Raw genomic sequence first — 18,822 nt, forward strand, 5'->3', positions numbered from 1 at the left:
GTGTTATAATGTGACAATGAGAAAATCAGTTTTGCTGACTCTCAAAATGTATGTAAGACAAACATTAAGAACTACATGAATTGATCTTATAACTATTTACACATTCAAGTTTATTTTTAAAAATAGACCTCATTTTGCAGATATACTAATCTTCGCTAATAAGAACATCTGTTGCAGGTCCATATGTAGCAACAAATTGTTTCAACTGTTGATGGCACTGCATCAAGTAAATATCCCTTTGATTCAGAGAGTTTTCACTATTGAGTTCAAATGGAAACACAGCATTTGGGGCCACGCAAAACACAGAAGCACCTGGGAAAATAAAAGTAGAGGAATAAATTTGTATAATTTATTTTAAATAGAAAATGATATAATTGAAAATGTGATTTACATCAATCAAAATTTCACATCGAAATATCCAGTGATAGCCATCCATGTAGGTAACAGGTTTCTGAACACAGTAAGTATGGGCAGAATGTTTCTCCATCTATAAGTACTTTCAGATGTTAATATTTTTTATATGCAAAAATATAGTTGGTTCTTAGAATTGGCCTCATTCAATCTTTCTCTGTCACTGTACTAATAAATATATTTCTGGTTTTAAAGGTGGCCTGTCATTTTTTAAATGCTCTTTTTAAGGTTGCTGTTTCCAAGGGAGCTAATATGAGTGCATGAAGACACACCCAATTCAAATCCCAGTTCAACTTATCAACCAAAGCTGTTAGTCTCATATCCTGGCTGCATATCCAATTGAAATGGGTCCACATGATCAGTATCCTACAGGAGTACCTGGAGTTGTGAGTCTGAATAGCAGTAATTGAAATTTATCGCACAAAACCAGACTAGATGATGCACTGGACACTTCTCTGAATTCACTCATTACAGTGGCATCTAGGTCAAGATGGACGCAATATATTTTGTGCAAGAAAGAGGAGCTCTATAGGAACCAAGTGCAGGAACGTCAAGTGTCTTGTTTCTGACAGTGCCCTTCAGTGCGGACTCTTCAATAGATGGTAATGTCAACACAAAAGGAAGGGAAGAGAAATCTCATCCATGGAAATGAGACCTGGGGTGGACAAGCAGAACCTTGAGAGGTAACCAGACGTTTGGCGCTCTGCTTTTCAGCCCAAGCATAAAAGCATCCTGCGTTTAAGGATTCTACGTGGCTATTTTAATAGCCCTCATTAAGAAAGGTTCAGTTAAAAGGTTTATACCGTATTTTAAAGTGAGAGATGATTCAAATAGTAATACAGCAATCAAAACATCTTCTTCAAGTACTTCTGTTCTTAAACTCAGCTTAGCATGTGCTTTAGACAGTGAAATCCTACAGCACAAACATAAATTTAATAATTATAAATCAGTTGTACAAAATTTTAATAACTGAAAGTCTCTGTTGCCAGAGATGTTGTATGAATCTTTACACACACAGAAATGTAGCTGCTACAGACATGTATGGGGAGAAATGGGACTTGCGTATTTTTTATATAATTCAGGTCAATTACTAGTACAAATAGAGGTGTGGTTTTAGGCTGATGGAGCCATAGTGGTTAAAATAGCTATAGTGCGCAAGGCAAATACCCTCTACTGTGCACGCCCAATTGTTAATTAATGTATAATGTATACATAGATCTTTATGTATTAGTGATAATAGAGAGGTGGGCAACTCTATTAGATTACTATTTGTGAGGTTTGGAAGGAGCTTATGACTTCTCTTGAAAAACTGGCTATGAGAGTCAAGTTTAAACTGATACATCATATTCAGAAATGTAACAAAACGGAAAGTTATATAAAATGGCTTTTGAGCTCTTAAACTTGATTTTTTTTAAAAAAAATCTAGGATTAGTGCTGCTTGAAGTTACACATTTGTTCACATGTAATTTTTACAGATAAGCTATTGCAATTTAAGAAACAGGAACTGAACAATCCCATGTCTAAAACTTACATAGCTAAGGGGAAATGTACAGTGGTGCCTCGCAAGACGAAATTAATCCGTTCCGCGATTCTCTTCGTCTAGCGGTTTTTTCGTCTTGCGAAGCAAGCCCATTGACGGCTTAGCGGATTAGCGCTATTAGCGGTCTAGCGGCTTTTAGCGATCAGCTGAGAGGCGGCTTATCAGCGGAACAGCTGATAAGCGGCTTAGGAAAGGGGGGGGAGCGAAAAAAACCCACGGGAACTCGCAAGATTTTTTCGTCTTGCGAAGCAACCCCATAGAGAAATTGGTTTAGCGAAGCGCCTCCAAAACGGAAAACCCTTTCGTCTAGCGGGTTTTCCGTCTTGCGGGGCACCACTGTATTAGGAACATGGTGATGGTGGAATGACTGATCCTATTTTCTTTCCCAGCTTTGGGAAGACAAAGAGATATTTTGGCTTATAGCCATCAGATTTGGGTTTGTCATAGTTGCTTATGCAGAATTATTACACAGGTTAAATACAAATTTTGAAGAACACATACTTGACATGTAAATGAAAACCTACAAGATATTCAGTGCAGTTGCTGAGAGATTTGATCCATGAACAGGATGTGTTCTGATCCTGCGACTTGCTAAGTAGTAACCGTGAATCAGCCTTTCTGCTTCTGAACAGAGTTCCACTTGCAAATTTTTGGAGAAAGCAAGGAACTAAAATGACATAAATTATTTCCTTGGTTTATGAATTCTGGGGAAAAATCACTAGATTTACCAGTGATCTTTAAATTTCATGTGTATCATTTTAAAAAGTATTTTCCAAGACACAATTTTCATTAAAATATTAATAATTTGTCAATTCATTATTCTTGACATATTTTCACATTACAAATAACATGGATTATATGAGTGGTTGCATAAATACAAACAACCTGTTTCCTAAGTGCTTAAGACAGTTTACACCAATCACCATGGAAGTTAAGATACTCATGATTTAGCACGGTTGGTACACCGTTCTGCAGTCAAGTAAGAGTTGGGTCAAACACCTTCCTTGCTTCTTTTCACTTGTATTTTGAAGTCTGTTGGATTTCACAGCTTTACTAAAGATGTAGATTTAGTGTAAGAAAAGTTCTCATTCCTATTCTGAATATTGGACATTGAAATTGTCTGAATTTGATAAAGTGCAGAAGAGTCATTTAGCAAATATGTCTAGACACGTAACATATATTTTGTAAGTTGGTTGCTTGTACAATTGAAGTTAAAGTAGCAGAGGAACAAAAGGGATCCTGATTATTCAAATGCACATAATCTGAAATATGATTGATAGAACAGCAGCTTATCAAACCGCCCCTCTTGTTTGGTTCAGTTCATAATGTCTAGTTACCTCCTCATAATCTTGTGTTCCAAACTGTTTGGAGATAGCATAGACTGCATCTTCTGGATTGATGGCCTTTTTTAAAAGGAGATTCACAACAGGAAGAACTGGATTGGAAAATGCTGATTCATTGCAGTGTATCAGAAGCCAAAAAGCATCTATAATGTTAGCTGAAATAAAGCTTAAATCCTAGACAAAAGCAATATTTATATTTCAGAACAGAACTTCATGTGGTTTCCAGACAAAACCAGCAAGTGAATTATTTGGGACTGAGGGTATCTAGAAAAATGTAAAATTCAGTGGTTTTTCTGAGAAACGCATTTTGGAACATTTCATTTAGCACTCCTGGTCTATTTAACGCATGCATGCACTATAGTCCTAGTTTTAATATTGTAGAAGCTACCTCAATTCACTGATGAAAATAGATTGCATGACTGGGAGAAATCACTTTCTAGAAAGTGGCTGCAAATTTGGTATATCAATGTCACTCTAAAAGCTATTAGGTATTTTTAATTAATGTCATTGTGCAATTCTAGCAAAGAAACATTACTTACCATTTGGCCTATTAGAGTATTGTCTCCTTGGATATGCTTTTTGCAAGAAGCATCCACATCAATAAATGACCAAAAACTGGTTTGAATTGGAAAGGTAACCTGCTGATCAGTTTCTTCTCCATATTTCTTTCCAGGGATGAATATAGTAGTTGTTCTTCCTTCAAGTACTTGTAAAGTCAGACAATAAAGACTACTTAAAATCTGATGATTTTTTTAAATTTCACTATAAATAGGTCTTTGAAGAATGAAAACAACATAGTGCCATTGTCTTAAAGAAGATAGCTCACGTGCTATATATTCAAATTACAGAAATGCACTGGAAGTGCTGCATATCAAAATGTAGCAGAGAACAGGTTGATATACTGCTCCCTATTTTGAAGGACATAGAAATTGGTGAATAATATACTAATTTCTATCTTGGAAGGTAGTGGTGATACCCAATCTTTTCCTCTGTATCCACCACATATGCTCTCCCCCACATCTGCTCCAGGGACCTCCAGATATGACAACAGTAGGTTTGGTGGACATGTGGAAGCTGCCAGGAGTGGAAGGGACCTTCTCATTGCACAAGCAGAAGTCCTTTCCGCTAGCTACAGGCACAGTTGAATGTCACCTTAGTTATTTTTTAATGATTAAAAGAATTATTCTTTATCAATACATTGCCCTGCTAGCAGACAAACAATATCCCAGTGTTTTGCTCTTTCTCATATGAAAACTACTACAGGTTGCATTTGATCAAGGCAAGTAAAGTGCTTCTGCAAGAATTGTCATTTGCCAGCCCATGTGACTAAACATAGTGGGTTTACACACGCATACAAAATGTGATATCTTCTGAGGTGTAGAAAGCTGTTGCAGTTCTGATTTCTTACTGTGGAAAAAATAATGTGATGGACAGAAACCTGGCATAAGGGAGCTTTTAAGTCAAAGTGTATTTGGACATTTGAATAACTGAAGTAAGGTATGCCAGACTTTAGGTACTGCATTATACAAAACTTTCAGTTGGTTTACCTGACTGCAACTGTTCAAGCTTATCCTTCCTATGTGAAGATAATTCTCCAATGAAGCATACTCCCCCTTTGGCCAGCAAAGCACTATTAGCCTGAATGCTTGCAGTTGCAGTTCCATGCTTATCTTTGGACACAGTAGGAAAAACGTCACCAGATGGAATATGCCGTATGCCCCGTGGAACAAGACTAATGCTGTAATTCATAACTCTAGGTGATGGGGAAAGTAGATATCTTAGTTATGGATGTGTAATACACTTGGAAAAGAAATCAAGTGTTTTAAAAATTAATTTTAGTTTACATGGCATTGCAGTTCAGTAGAATAATTCTATCCTTGGAATAAAAAAGCATATGCATTGTTTTACCTCACATATTTTCCTTTAAAAGCAAAATAAGAAATTGGAACAACTGCAGTAACAACATCGTTCTTTGCACAAAGCTAAATAAAGGGTATACACATAAAGGGGAAAGAATCTGCTTATTAAAGAAAAGAGCACTTAGTTACCTCTCTAATATTAGCGAATCATTCGTCAATACCAAAATATCCAGGTAATCTGTTAAGTCATTTCTGTCACTTGTCTGTACTAGACTTAACAATATAGCTAGTTTGAGAGTGTTGTTAATGCCTGGTGGAAGTACTTGTGAAGCAAAACTATTGGCCAGAAGAGCTGTAAATCTCCAACACGACTTTGAAGTCAAAGAAAGCAGATACTTAAATTTTTCACTGATCTGGGAAGGGCCTAATACAAAAACACCAAAGCCAAATGAATCTATATGAACAACATATCTTACAATTTTTACAAATATATTCAGTTTCACATCTTCCATTTCTAATTACCAAACTAGAAAAACAGTTTTAAAAACACCCACCTTAAGCTCAATCTTATGCATGTAGATTCACGTGGTTCCCAGCTAAGTGTTCACAGGATTGCTTCTCAGGTTTACAGGTGTGAACACTTTAAAATTAGTTTCATTTTGTTAAATGAAAGTAGGCTATTCCTTCAACGGCCCCTGTTACTTGGGGCATTCTCTACGGTGTCTAATTATGTGGTCTCCCAATTCTGCAGTGCTTTGCTCAGGCTGTCAGTTGAGAATCCTACCTTGTATCCTCAGGGGAGATCCAAAAGAATATATCCATACCCAATTTCAATATGTATGGACTTGGTTCACAGTGAGTTAGCCCTCATGATATCTAAATGACATTAAGTACAAACTATTGTTTGTACAGTTACAGATAGGTAGCCGTGTTGGTCTGCCATAGTCAAAACAAAATACACAAAACAAAATAAAAAAATTCCTTCCAGTAGCACCTTAAAGATACGTATCTGAAGAAGTGTGCATGCACACGAAAGCTCATACCTAGAACTAACTTAGTTGGTCTTTAAGGTGCTACTGGAAGGAATTTTTTTATTTTGTTTTGACTATTGTTTGTACATTTACAGTGGTACCTTGGGTTACAGACACGCCGAAACCCGGAAGTACCGGAACAGGTTATTTCCAGGTTTCAGCGCATGTGCAGAAGTGCTAAATCGCGCTATGCGCAGAAACACCAAATCGCGTCACGTGCATGTGCAGACGCAGTGCTGCGGGTTGCGAACATGCCTCCCGCACGAATCACATTCGCAACCCGAGGTTCCACTGTATATAGTTTTATGTGGTGCCTTTCTACAAACAACACTCAAGGCATTTTACAATGTGTTGGTATCCAACCAAGTCATACTCTGAGCAGCCAACTGAAAACAATGGACTTAACCTAGACATATCTAAGGGCTTGTCCACATTTTTGCTTATCCTGTGTCAAGAAAGCCTGGATCAGAGTGGTTTTTCCCTTGACCCATGCTTTCGAGGCACAGAACTGAGCAGTTTTCATCTTGCCTTACTCCTTTCACAGGGAAAACCTGTTCTTCAGTGCTCAATCAGATCAAACATTAATCAAGAGAAAACCCAAATTGCTGTTTGCTCCAGTTGAGCACTAAAGAGTAGTTTACTCCAGGGGTGGGGGCAGGGGAGAGAAGCAGAAATGTGGCTAAGCCCTAACTTGTATGACTAAATTCAGATACCACAGAATAAGCACATAACTACAGTTGAAAAGCCCACAAAGAAACCCAATGAACAAAATCTGCATAAGACGCCAGTACTATTAGTGCAATGTGTAAATGTAGGAGAGTGCATAATTGATAGTAAAAGGCAATGTAGGTTTTATAAACACATTTAAAAGTAATTTCAGTCTCAAATGTGAAGTCGTTTAAATGCCGCTGGATCACAAATTAATAGGTAGAGGGCACTCTCTGACTACAATTACTTAATTCTTATCCAACTGAAATAGCAGACGGAGTGCCCTCTAAAACACAATGTGAATTGTGTGATCTGTATTTATTCAAACCAGCTTTCACAGCTTATTCATATTTGAGAGGGAGAGAGGAGGAAGCAATTTCAATCATACAGAAAGTGAAGTCCCAAAAAGTTTGCTATACATAGACACACACACAAACACAAAAATCTCCACTTGTTCAATCAGGAACTGAATGCACACCCACTTCAACTATCCCCTTGTCTTACCTGTGAGATTACAGAGATGTATACTGTTGGCTTCCAGGCAAAGTGTGATTTGTATACAGCTTGGCATACAGACTGGAATTCCTATAACTTTATACCTGTTTCCTATTTCCATTTTATTAGATAGTTCATCTATAAATTAGCAAATAAACATGTAGGGATGTATGTATCTGCTTAAGACATACCCTGCCTTTATTCACAAAAGCTAGGTAGTTAACAAGAAAAAAAATCACAATTTTAAATGTTACAGTTACTAAGACTGCAATGCTATATGCTCTTACCTGGGAGTAAGGGCCATTGAACTAAAGTTCAGGTAAGCATGCACTGTAAAGGAGCTGCAGGAAGCAACACAACATGGAAGCAATAAAAACTTAAAAAACCAGGGACAGTTGAAAACTGGCTTAAATAAAACAGCCATTTGTTAACCAAATGGCTTGCTGAAGACGAAAGTTTTCCCTAACTTGCAAAAAGTCACACATAGGATTGCTCTGCCCAGCTCACTGCTTTATGTGGTTTGGTCTATAAAAGGCTAGATTACCTTTATGAGGATAGAAATAAGAGTTACCTCTAGGAATGATCCATTCCCACCATCTTCCTTCTGCATTTATAAGATTGAACACAAAGCTGCATTCATGTGACCAAATCCATCTACTTTTTAAATATTTTTTTCTTTTTTAAGTTTTTATTGAAATATTTTCCATAAGTAACAAAAGTACATTCAGTGTCTGTTTTTAAATTGTAGCATCCTTCATACAAATCAAATACAATCAGTTTGATACTTTTTTGTTGTAGACAATGTGGGGTTGAGAGAGGGGAGAATGTAGAGAAAAAGAAATTTAGGAGAGGGGGAAGGTGAAGGACACATTAAACTTTCATTTTTGCATATATGAGTGTAGCTTTTTGTCAGTGTCACTTGGATAGGTGTCTTATTATTGTTGGCAGAATAAGAGGTTAGAGGGCCCAAGGTATGGTTGGTTGCAGTTGATTGGTAGTGTTTTGGGGGGGCATTGTTAGGTTACATTAGCCATATTGATTCATATGTTGTCAGGGGCAGGGGATCAGTCATTGTCTTGTTTTGTGTATGTGATGAAGGGGAGCACACTTGGGTAAAGGCATCCTTTGTTTGTCCCATGGTCATTTCAGTTGATAAGTTTTTCTCGTAGGGCAGTTTCCCATACTGTCTGGTTATGAGACTCCTAGCTGCTGAGAGTAAGTGGTTTATAAGTTTTTTGTCATGTGAATGTGCATTATTGTCTTGGAAGAAATTTAGTAGGACAAATTTTGGAGTTGCTTCTATTACCAGTTCTGTTAATTTGCAAATTTCTTGTAAGACTGTTATCCCTACTACATGTGGAGGTGTGTGGCAGTGGCAGTGGATCCTCTCCAGCACTTAGGTGAAATTCCTGGGTGTATCATCACCAGCTTATGTGGTATTAGGTACCACCTGTAGATAAGTTTCAGGATGAGTTCCCTTCTCTTGCCTGAGAGGGACTTAAAAGGTGGTTTAGTCCACAGCTTCGACCATTGGGTTGGGTTTATTTCATATCCTATGTCATGTTCCCATTCAGCTTTGATTGTGGTAAGGGGACTTGTGGTGTTTTGGAGTAGTGTTTTATATATTGCCAGTACTGTCCCTTTGCTACTTTTTCCATAATTGACCTATTTCAGCCTTGTGGTTCACCCACTTTTAACTTTGTTATTAGTGGTTCAACATGCAGTCAACTGTGTTCAGAAGGCTTTTAAAAAAGACTTCAGGCAAACTTTTAAAGGAAGAAAAACCACACTTTCAGGGCATTTCATATAAAGCAGATGTTGTTCAAGTTATTTCAAATAGATGTGTGCAGGAGAAAAATCTCAGTAGAATGTCTCAAAAGGACAGAAACAAACCATTTAAAAACAACAAAAACCGAAGCACACAAATAGGCTCCTATTTTAAAATCTGTGAAGATGAATTATTTAAACCAGAAATGGCAGAGATCTCAAGAGAATAAGGGAAGTAGCTAGATTAAGGAAGGATGTTACAAAACCTAGTTACTTACAGAAAAGCTTTATCATATGAACTGAAAGGAGGAAGTCAAATTCCAAGGACAAGATAAGATTGTGTTTATTTTTTAAAAAGAGCCTCTACATTTTATTTTCACATACTCCCCTTTCCTAATATATGAGCTTCTCTACATATACATTCACATTTGATTGATAGGCATATATATTCAGAAAGTGAAAGATTTATTCCATCCAAATGCTATTTTGTATAACACATGCTAGACTAACAGAATGCTTCCACACTTATCAGCCTAATAATAAAAAATTACATTAAACACAAAACTTACCTCTTAGAAAAACTGTGAAAGATTGAAATCTGAAAGGGGTTTTACTGCTGGAAAATCCTTGAAAAGCACTAATTGCTTTAGCATCAACTATTTCAATAACCTGCTTATCTTTAAAAAAGAAAAACATAAGATTACATTTTAAAAAATTAATCAGAAGTCCATCTCAAGCCAATTGCCCAACTGGGATTAGTATTATTAAAGAAAAAGCATTCTAAATCATCCCAACAGTCAGAACTATATCCACTCAAATACTTTAGTACTACTCTTCCTAAGCTTTATAACCTTCTATTGACAAAACGGTCAAAAAAGTGAAGTTATAAAGTGATCTGAATCACATAAAATGTTAAACCAAACCATGACTTAGCGCAAACACTAGCACGTGTGGGGTCCCAGAGAGGAGACTGCAGCTGTTTTGCTCCTTCTCTGCGTGTGCTGTGGTGCTGTTGAGAGCTATGTCATGAGATGGCTTAGTGTGTCATCCAAACCCAGGCTCATGTTTTGTTTACTCAAGACAAAACACAAGCAGCAAGCCATACAACAAACCTTGCTACAGCTCATGGTTTGTCTTGAGCAAGACAAATACCAAACCTGCATTCAGGCTTGGGATGGATGGATCAAGCTACCGTATGGTTCCAAATACAACCAGCATCTTTTTCCAAATTCGGGCCATTAAAGTTTGGCTTATATTCATGAACTTACAGGGCCCCCCCCAAAGCAGTGCGGGCAACGGTGTGCAGCCCACCCGCAACTCCCAAACCTCCCCTGGCATTGGCTTGGGAAGGTAGTGCCAGGAGGTGGTAGTGCCAGGAGGTGGGCATGCAGTGCGCTCAAAACCGGGCGCCGGCGCCAGCTTGGGGAATGGAGTGCCGAGCGCTGGCTACCCATCATCCCCTGTTCAGGGTAGTAGTGCTGGGAGGCGGGCCGCACCCACAATTAAGCCTTGAATTTTAAAGGTGCGGCTTATTTGTGGGTGTGGCTTCTATTTGGACCAATACGGTACTTTTGTCTTGTGCTGGTTTCATGTTAACAAAACGGACAATTTTGTCCAGTTCATGGGGCAATTTCTTTACGAAAATCCTTTAAAAAAACCCAGTTTTACAAACAAAAAGTACAAGGTAGTACAAAGGCACCTTTCTTCTCGGACCCATTATAGTTGCTTAAACTAGCTAATACCTCCTTTGTGTTGACACAACTGACATTTTAAAAATTGTTTATATGATGGTATTTCTTAACGTATGTAGTCCCTTCCTGAATTGTACAGAGTTTAAAAGGACAGTCCCCACAGACATATGGGGGTAGCCATCTTTTCCCCTTCCCTTTTAGCATTTTGTCTTTAAATTGTAAGCTCGTGAAAGTCTGATGAAAGAAATTATCGTATGGAAACATGTATTACTGGGACACTGAAACCTCAGGAAACTTTGTGAATTCAAAAATAAGCCTACTAATTAGATTTTCTTCCACACACTATAAAATGCTAAGACACTGGGTTAAATCTGTATTTCAGACACATTCAGACTTAGGAAGTGGGGAGTCTATCAGAGTCCCAATGCAACCATGGGGCATACATTATAAGCTTCACTCAATGTAGGGATGACTTTGAACTCCCTCCTCCATGCTTTTTCCTTCTCTTGTTGCCCAATACACCTCACCATAAAAATATAGCTCTTGAAATGGTATAATTTAGGGCTAATAACTACTATATAATGTTTACCACCAAGTACTCTGTATTTCATATCTTCCCGCAGTGGTGAAGTACACAAAGTGCACACAAGATTGTTTCTCACTGTTGCAGATTCTGTCGCTCCAGGAGTATGTACTCTTATATACTGAAATCCTAGGGGAAGTGTATAAAAGACCATTTAAAGTTCTAAACATTCACAAAGTGCTATATATTGGTTTATAATGGTTTCCAATTTAATTTAATTAATCTTCACCAAATGATCTCTGATAATATACCTACTTGAAAATAATATTGACATCCCGTTCATTCATTTGGGGCAAATGCCAAAAAAGTTGGCATCCCCTTTTAGAGTTGTTTGAATGGCACACTGCTTTGCCATCTTAATACAGAGTCCCCAGTTGACTATAAGGTATGATAGTCAGATTCAGTTAAGACCTGCCATGCTAGCAGAAATCATTGTAATGGCTCCTGCTGAGCCTCCCCTCGAGCCTCCCCTCCCCTCCCCCACATCTCCACCAAATCCAGTGTAGAGGGTCAGAAGAACTCCCAGAACAGTATGCAGGGAGAGGAGAGGATGGAACGTTCTGTCCATGGAGAAGGAGATGTCTGAATCCCACCCGTTGTCCACCAGCAAACAGAAATATTTGCATGATAGACAACAGAAGTAGAGTATAATCTTTTAATTTTTGGAATATATGATGGAGAACAATCCACTGAACACTACTGCTGAGTGGTATGGTCAATAGCAAATGATGTAGCCAGTGTAGTGCGGGGCACACAGATGCATCTAAACACAACAAACAGGCATAAAAGTTATGAACACAGAGATCAATTATCTTCTCTGCGTTCTCCTCCTAGTCCCTTCTACAGCCAATGATCTGCTTGATAGTAGGAAAATCAGTTTGTGAAACGATGTTCATGTGTATCCAGTATGAGAAATCACAGGTCTATAAAGCTCTCACAAATATGTCAGCAACGTGCAGTGTATTAGATTTTATATACAATGTCTTATAAAAGCTTATATATTTTTTAAAAGCTGGATTTACTTGTGTAAGTCAGTAAGTTATAATAGAATTCAAGATTCCAGGTTGTTGTACCTTCAGAAAATGGACAGTTTTCATCACAACAAACAAATCTTGCTTCTTGTGTGTATTTTGTTACAGTGGACATTGCAACAACTATTCCCTCTGCCATATAAAATCTCTGAGAAGTATAATCAAATGGAAATTTGCAAAGACTGAAAATATAACTGGGCAGGGAAGGTAAATGTGTTAGTTTCAGCACTATGCTCATCTGAAAAAAAGAGACACAGAAATACCATGATGATGATGCCAGTTATAAATAACAGATACTACAGTGGTACCTCAGGTTACATATGCTTCAGGTTACAGACTCCGCTAACCCAGAAATAGTGCTTCAGGTTAAGAACTTTGCTTCAGGATGAGAACAGAAACCATGCTCTGGCGGCGCGGTGGCAGCAGGAGGCCCCATTAGCTAAAGTGGTGCTTCCGGTTAAGAAGAGTTTCAGGTTAAGAACAGACCTCTGGAACGAATTAAGTACTTAACCAGAGGTACCACTGTACAATGGAATCCTATGCATGCCAACTCAGAAGTCAACAGGGCTTACTTCCAAGGAAGCTTACTATAATTAAGATATGCCTTGAACGCATTTCAGAAGAAATATTGCAACAAACTAAAAGGTCAGTGAAGCTATATTGTTTTATAAATACAACTAATTTCTTTAAAAAGTGAAATACGAAAAGCAGAGTTCAAACCTACCTGAGCTTCAGTCTGTAGCTGCTGAATTAGTGACAGTGTTTTAACTGCTGTAAAACACACCTATAATTCAAAACCCAATTCATTTCATAAGGCAACTGCAGTTTAAAAGAGTGATTAACAAATTTCACCAAAATATATGAGATTCCTTACAGACTGAAAAATCTGAGTGGCCTTCACAGGTTTATGCAAAATGTAATTTCCAAGGGTAGCATCCAACTCAATAATATCAGATGGATTTATCAATATAGGAAACCGGAAAATGGCATAACTTTGCTTTGAATCTGTAAGAGTAGAAAGTAAAAACCATCAACATTGCCCATATACTGATTTAAACTATAATTTGAAAAATTGCTAAATACTACCATTGTATAATTTGCAGGCATTCACAAATTTCTGAAGGCCACCACTCCTGTCAAGATAAATCAATGCAACTTCCTTCATTCTGAGAAGATCTGGCTTCATTTTCTCTGAATGGTTTTGTTTCAGTACTAAACCCTTAGATCACAGGTACACACTACAGGGAAGAATTTGATGTCAGTAAGGTCAAGAAAATGGAACATGCAGTAAGAATTTTGCAGTGACGAGTTACCATTAGCACTTACAGAAAATGAATTATCTGATACAGAGGTTGATGCCATGGTACCTGCATAGGCCTTGATTGGTATCCCTGGGCAGGCCCCCACCCCAACTCTGAGCTTTCTTCTTTCTTTCTTTTAAAGAAACTTATGAAGCAAATTGTGCAGGTACCCTTCCAAGTGTTTACTTCAAAATGAGTGCAGTGTATACTGTCCTCACAATGTATATGTCCACACAGAGATACGTCTCCTTGTGTTTAATGGAGCTTACTCCCAGGTAAGTGGGAACAAGATGGCAGCCTAGGCTTTGGTTGGGGTTGGCATTAGGGGAAAAGAGGGTTCTTGTGCCTTTTAACGGCTGTAAGACAAGCAGAAATACAACAGGTTAATCATTTTCTATTAGAGAAATACAATTATGGGAAAAGCTTTATCATAACGACTCTCTTTAATTTCTTTGTTATGTAATGCTCGCCATAACAGCTATTGTTGCACTATGCTATGCTCCCATGGCAGTCATTTTGTGATTGATGCTCATAGCACTTAACATTCAAAATGCACCCACTGGTCCAAAAAGTTTGGCGATCCTTGATATAATGCAAAGCCTTGCTTAATTTATTCAGATACTGGAGAAAGATCCGAGTACTGGAATATGCTTTAGATTACAAGCCAAAGCATTAGTCTTGTGGATGTGTACTTAGCAATATGGGTAGAATCTTTATTACTTGTGATTTTTTTAAAGGACAAGCAAAATATATTCACTATGTTCTGGTCTTAAATAATTTATAATAAATTATTGCAGTATAAATCTTATAAAAGGAAACATCTTGCTGTATCAGTTTTGTCAAGAATTTAAATCCTAACATATTTCAGTTGGACTTCTATGTAATTAAGAGGAAATTAGATAATGCATAAGGAGTTTGGGTTGGGCATCTGATGATCTTAACTGTAAAAACTGCACGTTAGAAATATTCTACATGGCTTTTAGCTTTTCCAGTACTCTGATTTCTCTGCAGTCCCAACAGTGAGCACTACATCTACACTTATTTGTACTGGGGGTTAGGAAACTCCTGTTCCATCCAGTGGGAGCTTCCCTCTCACCAATGAAAACAGTCATGGGGGGGATGGGAATCCAGATTAAGACTGCAATGGGGGATAAAATACACTTACTCCCCACAAGTGTCCCAATCGGAGACACTCTCACACACACAATTCATTTTTTAAAAGACATTCAGTATGAATAGAGTTGCATTTAATTTGGCCACCCAAAGTCAGTGTACTGTAGTGGTTAAAGTGTCAGACTGGATGCTGGGAGACCACAGTTCAAATCCCCATTTGGTCATGAAGCACAAGGAACACTATTCAAAGAACTATGCTCGGTATAAAGTCAAAAATACCCATTCAAATAGTCCCAGTTGTATGTTCTGTCTGGAACAGTAGCATAATCTGCCCACCAGAGAGCTCTGGATATAACCCTATGCCACCAACTGGGCAGTTGCTGAACAATTTTGAAATGAGGGGGGCTCAGCAAGAAACAGAACCAAAGATATCAGTGTCACACCTATGTATATGTGCCTCACATTCAGATAGGGTGAAATAATTTAAATGGTGATTTAAATTTAAGCTCTTAAGTGTCATTTTCCATCATGGATATAATATGATAGGGATTTCAATATGAAAAACAAAGAGTAATAGTGGAGCAAACACATATTCTAACGTAAAAAACCCCCCAAAAAGCTCAACAATTTTGGTTTCTTCCTCAAAACCCTTCCATTTCTGCACTGATGTCGCAATGGCCCACCTCACTACATTGTCACCCTTTACTGCTATTATTAATGTACAGTAGCTCTGTCTCTTCTCCAGGCATGCCAAAACCAATGTGTTACAGTTCTCTTGCAATGGTGCATTTAAAAAATCCAACTAAGTTGTTTGTGTGAAAAGAATCCAACAACACACTTGAACTTAGCCTCACACAAGCCATTGCATGCAGTTGTACAATTTCCCTGTCTTGTTTTTCTTCAAATCAAAAGCATCCTTGGAGGTGGCTGTATGTTTAAGTTGAAGACTAGCACAACAGCAAAAGGAGGAGCTGTTTAACCTTATGGGTTCTCCCCCACAAGCTGATTTTCAGCCTACAAGCAGGAGGATATAAGTTGCTCTATGTATTTAATTTAATGTTTAGGGAAGTTTTTAATGACTGATGTTTTAATGTATTTTTAACCTTCTGTTGGAAGCCGCCCAGAGTGGCTGGGGAAACCCAGCCAGATGGGTGGGCTAGAAATTTATTATTATTATTATTATTATTATTATTATTATTATTATTATTGAAAAGTGGTCAAGATCCTATCGCACATCATGTGCAGATTTGTGGCAAAAGAGTTATCTGTACCCACCCGTAGTTATGTGTGACTGAAAGATGACAGTAAACCGATTAAGTGGGATTCTAGAGCCCCTGTCATAGAGATGGCACTCCAAAGGACAAAAGTGGGAAAGTGTCTAGCCACCCCACCCCAAAAAACCTACTTTTCTCCCTACCTCCCCTAAGAGCAATGCTGGCAATAGCAGGCCCTGAGCAAATGAACAAGCTTTCTGTATTTTCATCAACAATTTATGCCTATTACAGAACTTTTCCCCTCAGACTTGTCCTCCCTCATATTCTTTCTAGTACTGCCATTGCTTCCTCATTAGCCTTTCACTCAGAGAAATAAAACCACCGAACCTCCATCCCTCTTTCTGTTCCTTGCGTCTCTCTGAAGGGGAGCTGATCCAGGCACAGAGAAGGAGCCAGACTTCAAACTTCCCTCCATATGAATACTCCTCAGAAAGAAACAATGGTCAACATCCACTTCAGGTGGACGCTGTCTGTTGCTTGGCAATCCTACTGCCAAATCTTACATTTTCAAGTTTCTGTTCCACAACTCTGCTGTCAGCAGAGATATTCTCAACTCTGATAGAATAAAAAGCATCACAGGCACAAAATTTACCTCAGATTACTTTAATTCAAGGGACGTACATTTCCCCTCAATTACTTACTATCTCACCAAAACTGCAATCCTAAGCAAATCTTACAAGGGAGCAAGTCCTACTGAACTCTCTGGATCCTACTTCAGAGGGAACCTATTTTGATTTAGGCTTGTTAGTTTAAGTAATCTTTGAAAAAATTGTAGCAATATCAACCAAGTGCATTTCAGCGGTCTTCATCAGTGGTCTAGGGTATTTATAAAAATGAAACAATTTTGCAGAAATAAAAATCCCAGGTTAACACTTCTAAAGCAATAATATTTCAAAAAGAATAAACTCATACTCAGTGATAGGGTTTGATTTCTAATATTACTTACAAAACACTCCACTTCAATCCTGTACATAATGAAGCACTGAAGTGCAGTGCCAATCTTATTTCAGTGGTTATATATTAGAAGCTAAAGCTTGTCAGTGACTCTGATTTTTTGTTATTGAAATGTGGTTGATTTTCCTTTCAGAAGTGCTGAGGCTGAAATGCGCATTTTGATTTTGCGGAACTGTTGAGTTTTAAATAACACACTAGGCCACTGATGAAAGCTCTGCTGAAACACGTTTAAGTAAGACAGTGGTTCTCAAACTTTTTTCTCTGGGCCATACTTTCAGAATACAGTGGTGCCCCGCAAGACGAATGCCTCGCAAGACGAAAAACTCGCAAGACGAAAGAGTTTTCCGTTTTTTGAGGTGCTTCGCAAGACGAATTTCCCTATGGGCTTGCTTCGCAAGACGAAAACGTCTTGCGAGTTCTTGCGAGTTTTTTTCCTTTTTCTTAAAGCCGCTAAGCTGCTAAGCCGTTAATAGCCGCTAAGCCGCTAATAGCCGTGCTTCGCAAGACGAAAAAACCGCAAGACGAAGAGACACGCGGAACGGATTAATTTCGTCTTGCGAGGCACCACTGTACAAATTTGCTCATGCCACACACATTGGAAAACAAAACAGCAGTGCTTGATTTATAACACAGAACATGACTACTTTATTTCTTTGAATGTCCTTGAATCTTCCCGCTACACATGCCCTCCTCTCCTGCCACACTCTTTGAGAAACCCTGACCTAAGGAGTTGGTAGCAGTGTGTGTATATGTATGCATGTATATGTATAGTGATAGTATCCAATTGTTAATAAACAAAACTGTATTTTCTTTCATTTTCAAAGCATTTACACATTTTCAAAGCATGAAAAAAAGGAAATATCTGCCTCCCTCCCCTTTGTTGGCATATGTTTGTGAATGAAAGATATATAAATAGACGAGGATATATTTATTCTGGATTAATTAGACCTCTGTATTAAAGTACTTGTATAAAAAGGAGTGACCAAACTAAGAGGCCTACATCTAAACGTGATTATTCTGAAGTAAGTGCCAGATAATTTCGTGGGTGCTTGCTACCTAGCGATAGCCAATGGGAGTGTTGCCATGAGGGTATCCTCTCTTGGATTAGATTGAGGTAAGAGAAGCATTTCTTTCAGTTGCTGGGGGCCAGATTGTAATTTCCTTTTGCAGCTAGAGTTGGGATCCCAGTAAAAGATGCACCAATCTAGTACAAAAGGGGGTCTTTTAGCTGGACACCGGTTGTGTTTGTTTGTCTGGAGCTTCTGCTAAGTGTAGTTTAATTCTGTTGGTTTTTACCTTTTCCTCTTTTGTTCCTAGTTTGTGCTAGGTATCTTCCTAAGCTTAGTCTCTCAATATGAACTTTCCTTCTAGAAAGGTTAGATATTTACTTTACTTTTAAAGCAAAGCTCAGAGTCTGGCCCCCCTTGCTGGCATGGGCCCTGGCAACCTGATTGTGCCATTATAATCTGACCAAGGGTACTCAGTTGCAGTCTGTTTGCATTGGCTTGATACTGCAAGATCTCTTAGTGCCCAGATTTTGTTCTGTTTTGTTTGGGTTTGTTGCTCCCTCCCACTCTATTTTCTTTTCATGATTCAAGACTTTAGTATAAAAATCCAAATCATGGCCACAGTGGAAACAAGACATGTGGACTATTTTCTTCAAGTTGCAAATTTCATATTTAATTAATTCCTTTGAGGTTTCTGTTTTCCCCAGCCACAAT

The 18,822-nt window shown here is 38.2% G+C and overlaps 1 protein-coding gene across 19 annotated transcripts; it reads right to left on the reverse strand.

The window, feature by feature from the left end:
• Nucleotides 1-80: 80 nt before the first annotated feature.
• On the reverse strand, nucleotides 81-18,760 carry MCMDC2 (minichromosome maintenance domain containing 2). 19 transcript variants are annotated; one of them, XM_081874263.1, is made up of 16 exons: nucleotides 18,158-18,760; nucleotides 13,979-14,116; nucleotides 13,546-13,697; nucleotides 13,334-13,464; nucleotides 13,184-13,243; nucleotides 12,502-12,697; nucleotides 11,435-11,557; nucleotides 9,724-9,831; nucleotides 7,397-7,525; nucleotides 5,343-5,577; nucleotides 4,842-5,047; nucleotides 3,834-4,000; nucleotides 3,289-3,468; nucleotides 2,476-2,618; nucleotides 1,215-1,324; nucleotides 81-312 (listed from the first exon to the last, which is right to left on the reverse strand). In XM_081874263.1, exons 3-16 carry the CDS (start codon nucleotides 13,643-13,645, stop codon nucleotides 146-148), a joined length of 2,055 nt encoding a protein of 684 aa, XP_081730389.1. In that variant the 5' UTR covers nucleotides 13,646-13,697; nucleotides 13,979-14,116; nucleotides 18,158-18,760; the 3' UTR covers nucleotides 81-145. The 19 variants fall into 19 exon arrangements, with proteins under 19 accessions (XP_081730389.1, XP_081730385.1, XP_081730387.1 ...); XM_081874259.1 differs by having other exon boundaries at nucleotides 13,931-14,116; XM_081874261.1 differs by lacking the exon at nucleotides 18,158-18,760 and adding an exon at nucleotides 16,149-16,617 and having other exon boundaries at nucleotides 13,931-14,116.
• Between the last annotated feature and the right edge of the window lie 62 nt (nucleotides 18,761-18,822).

Source organism: Podarcis erhardii (genome assembly GCF_964252035.2).
Source record: "Podarcis erhardii genome assembly, chromosome: 8".
NCBI classification, from domain to species: domain Eukaryota; kingdom Metazoa; phylum Chordata; class Lepidosauria; order Squamata; family Lacertidae; genus Podarcis; species Podarcis erhardii.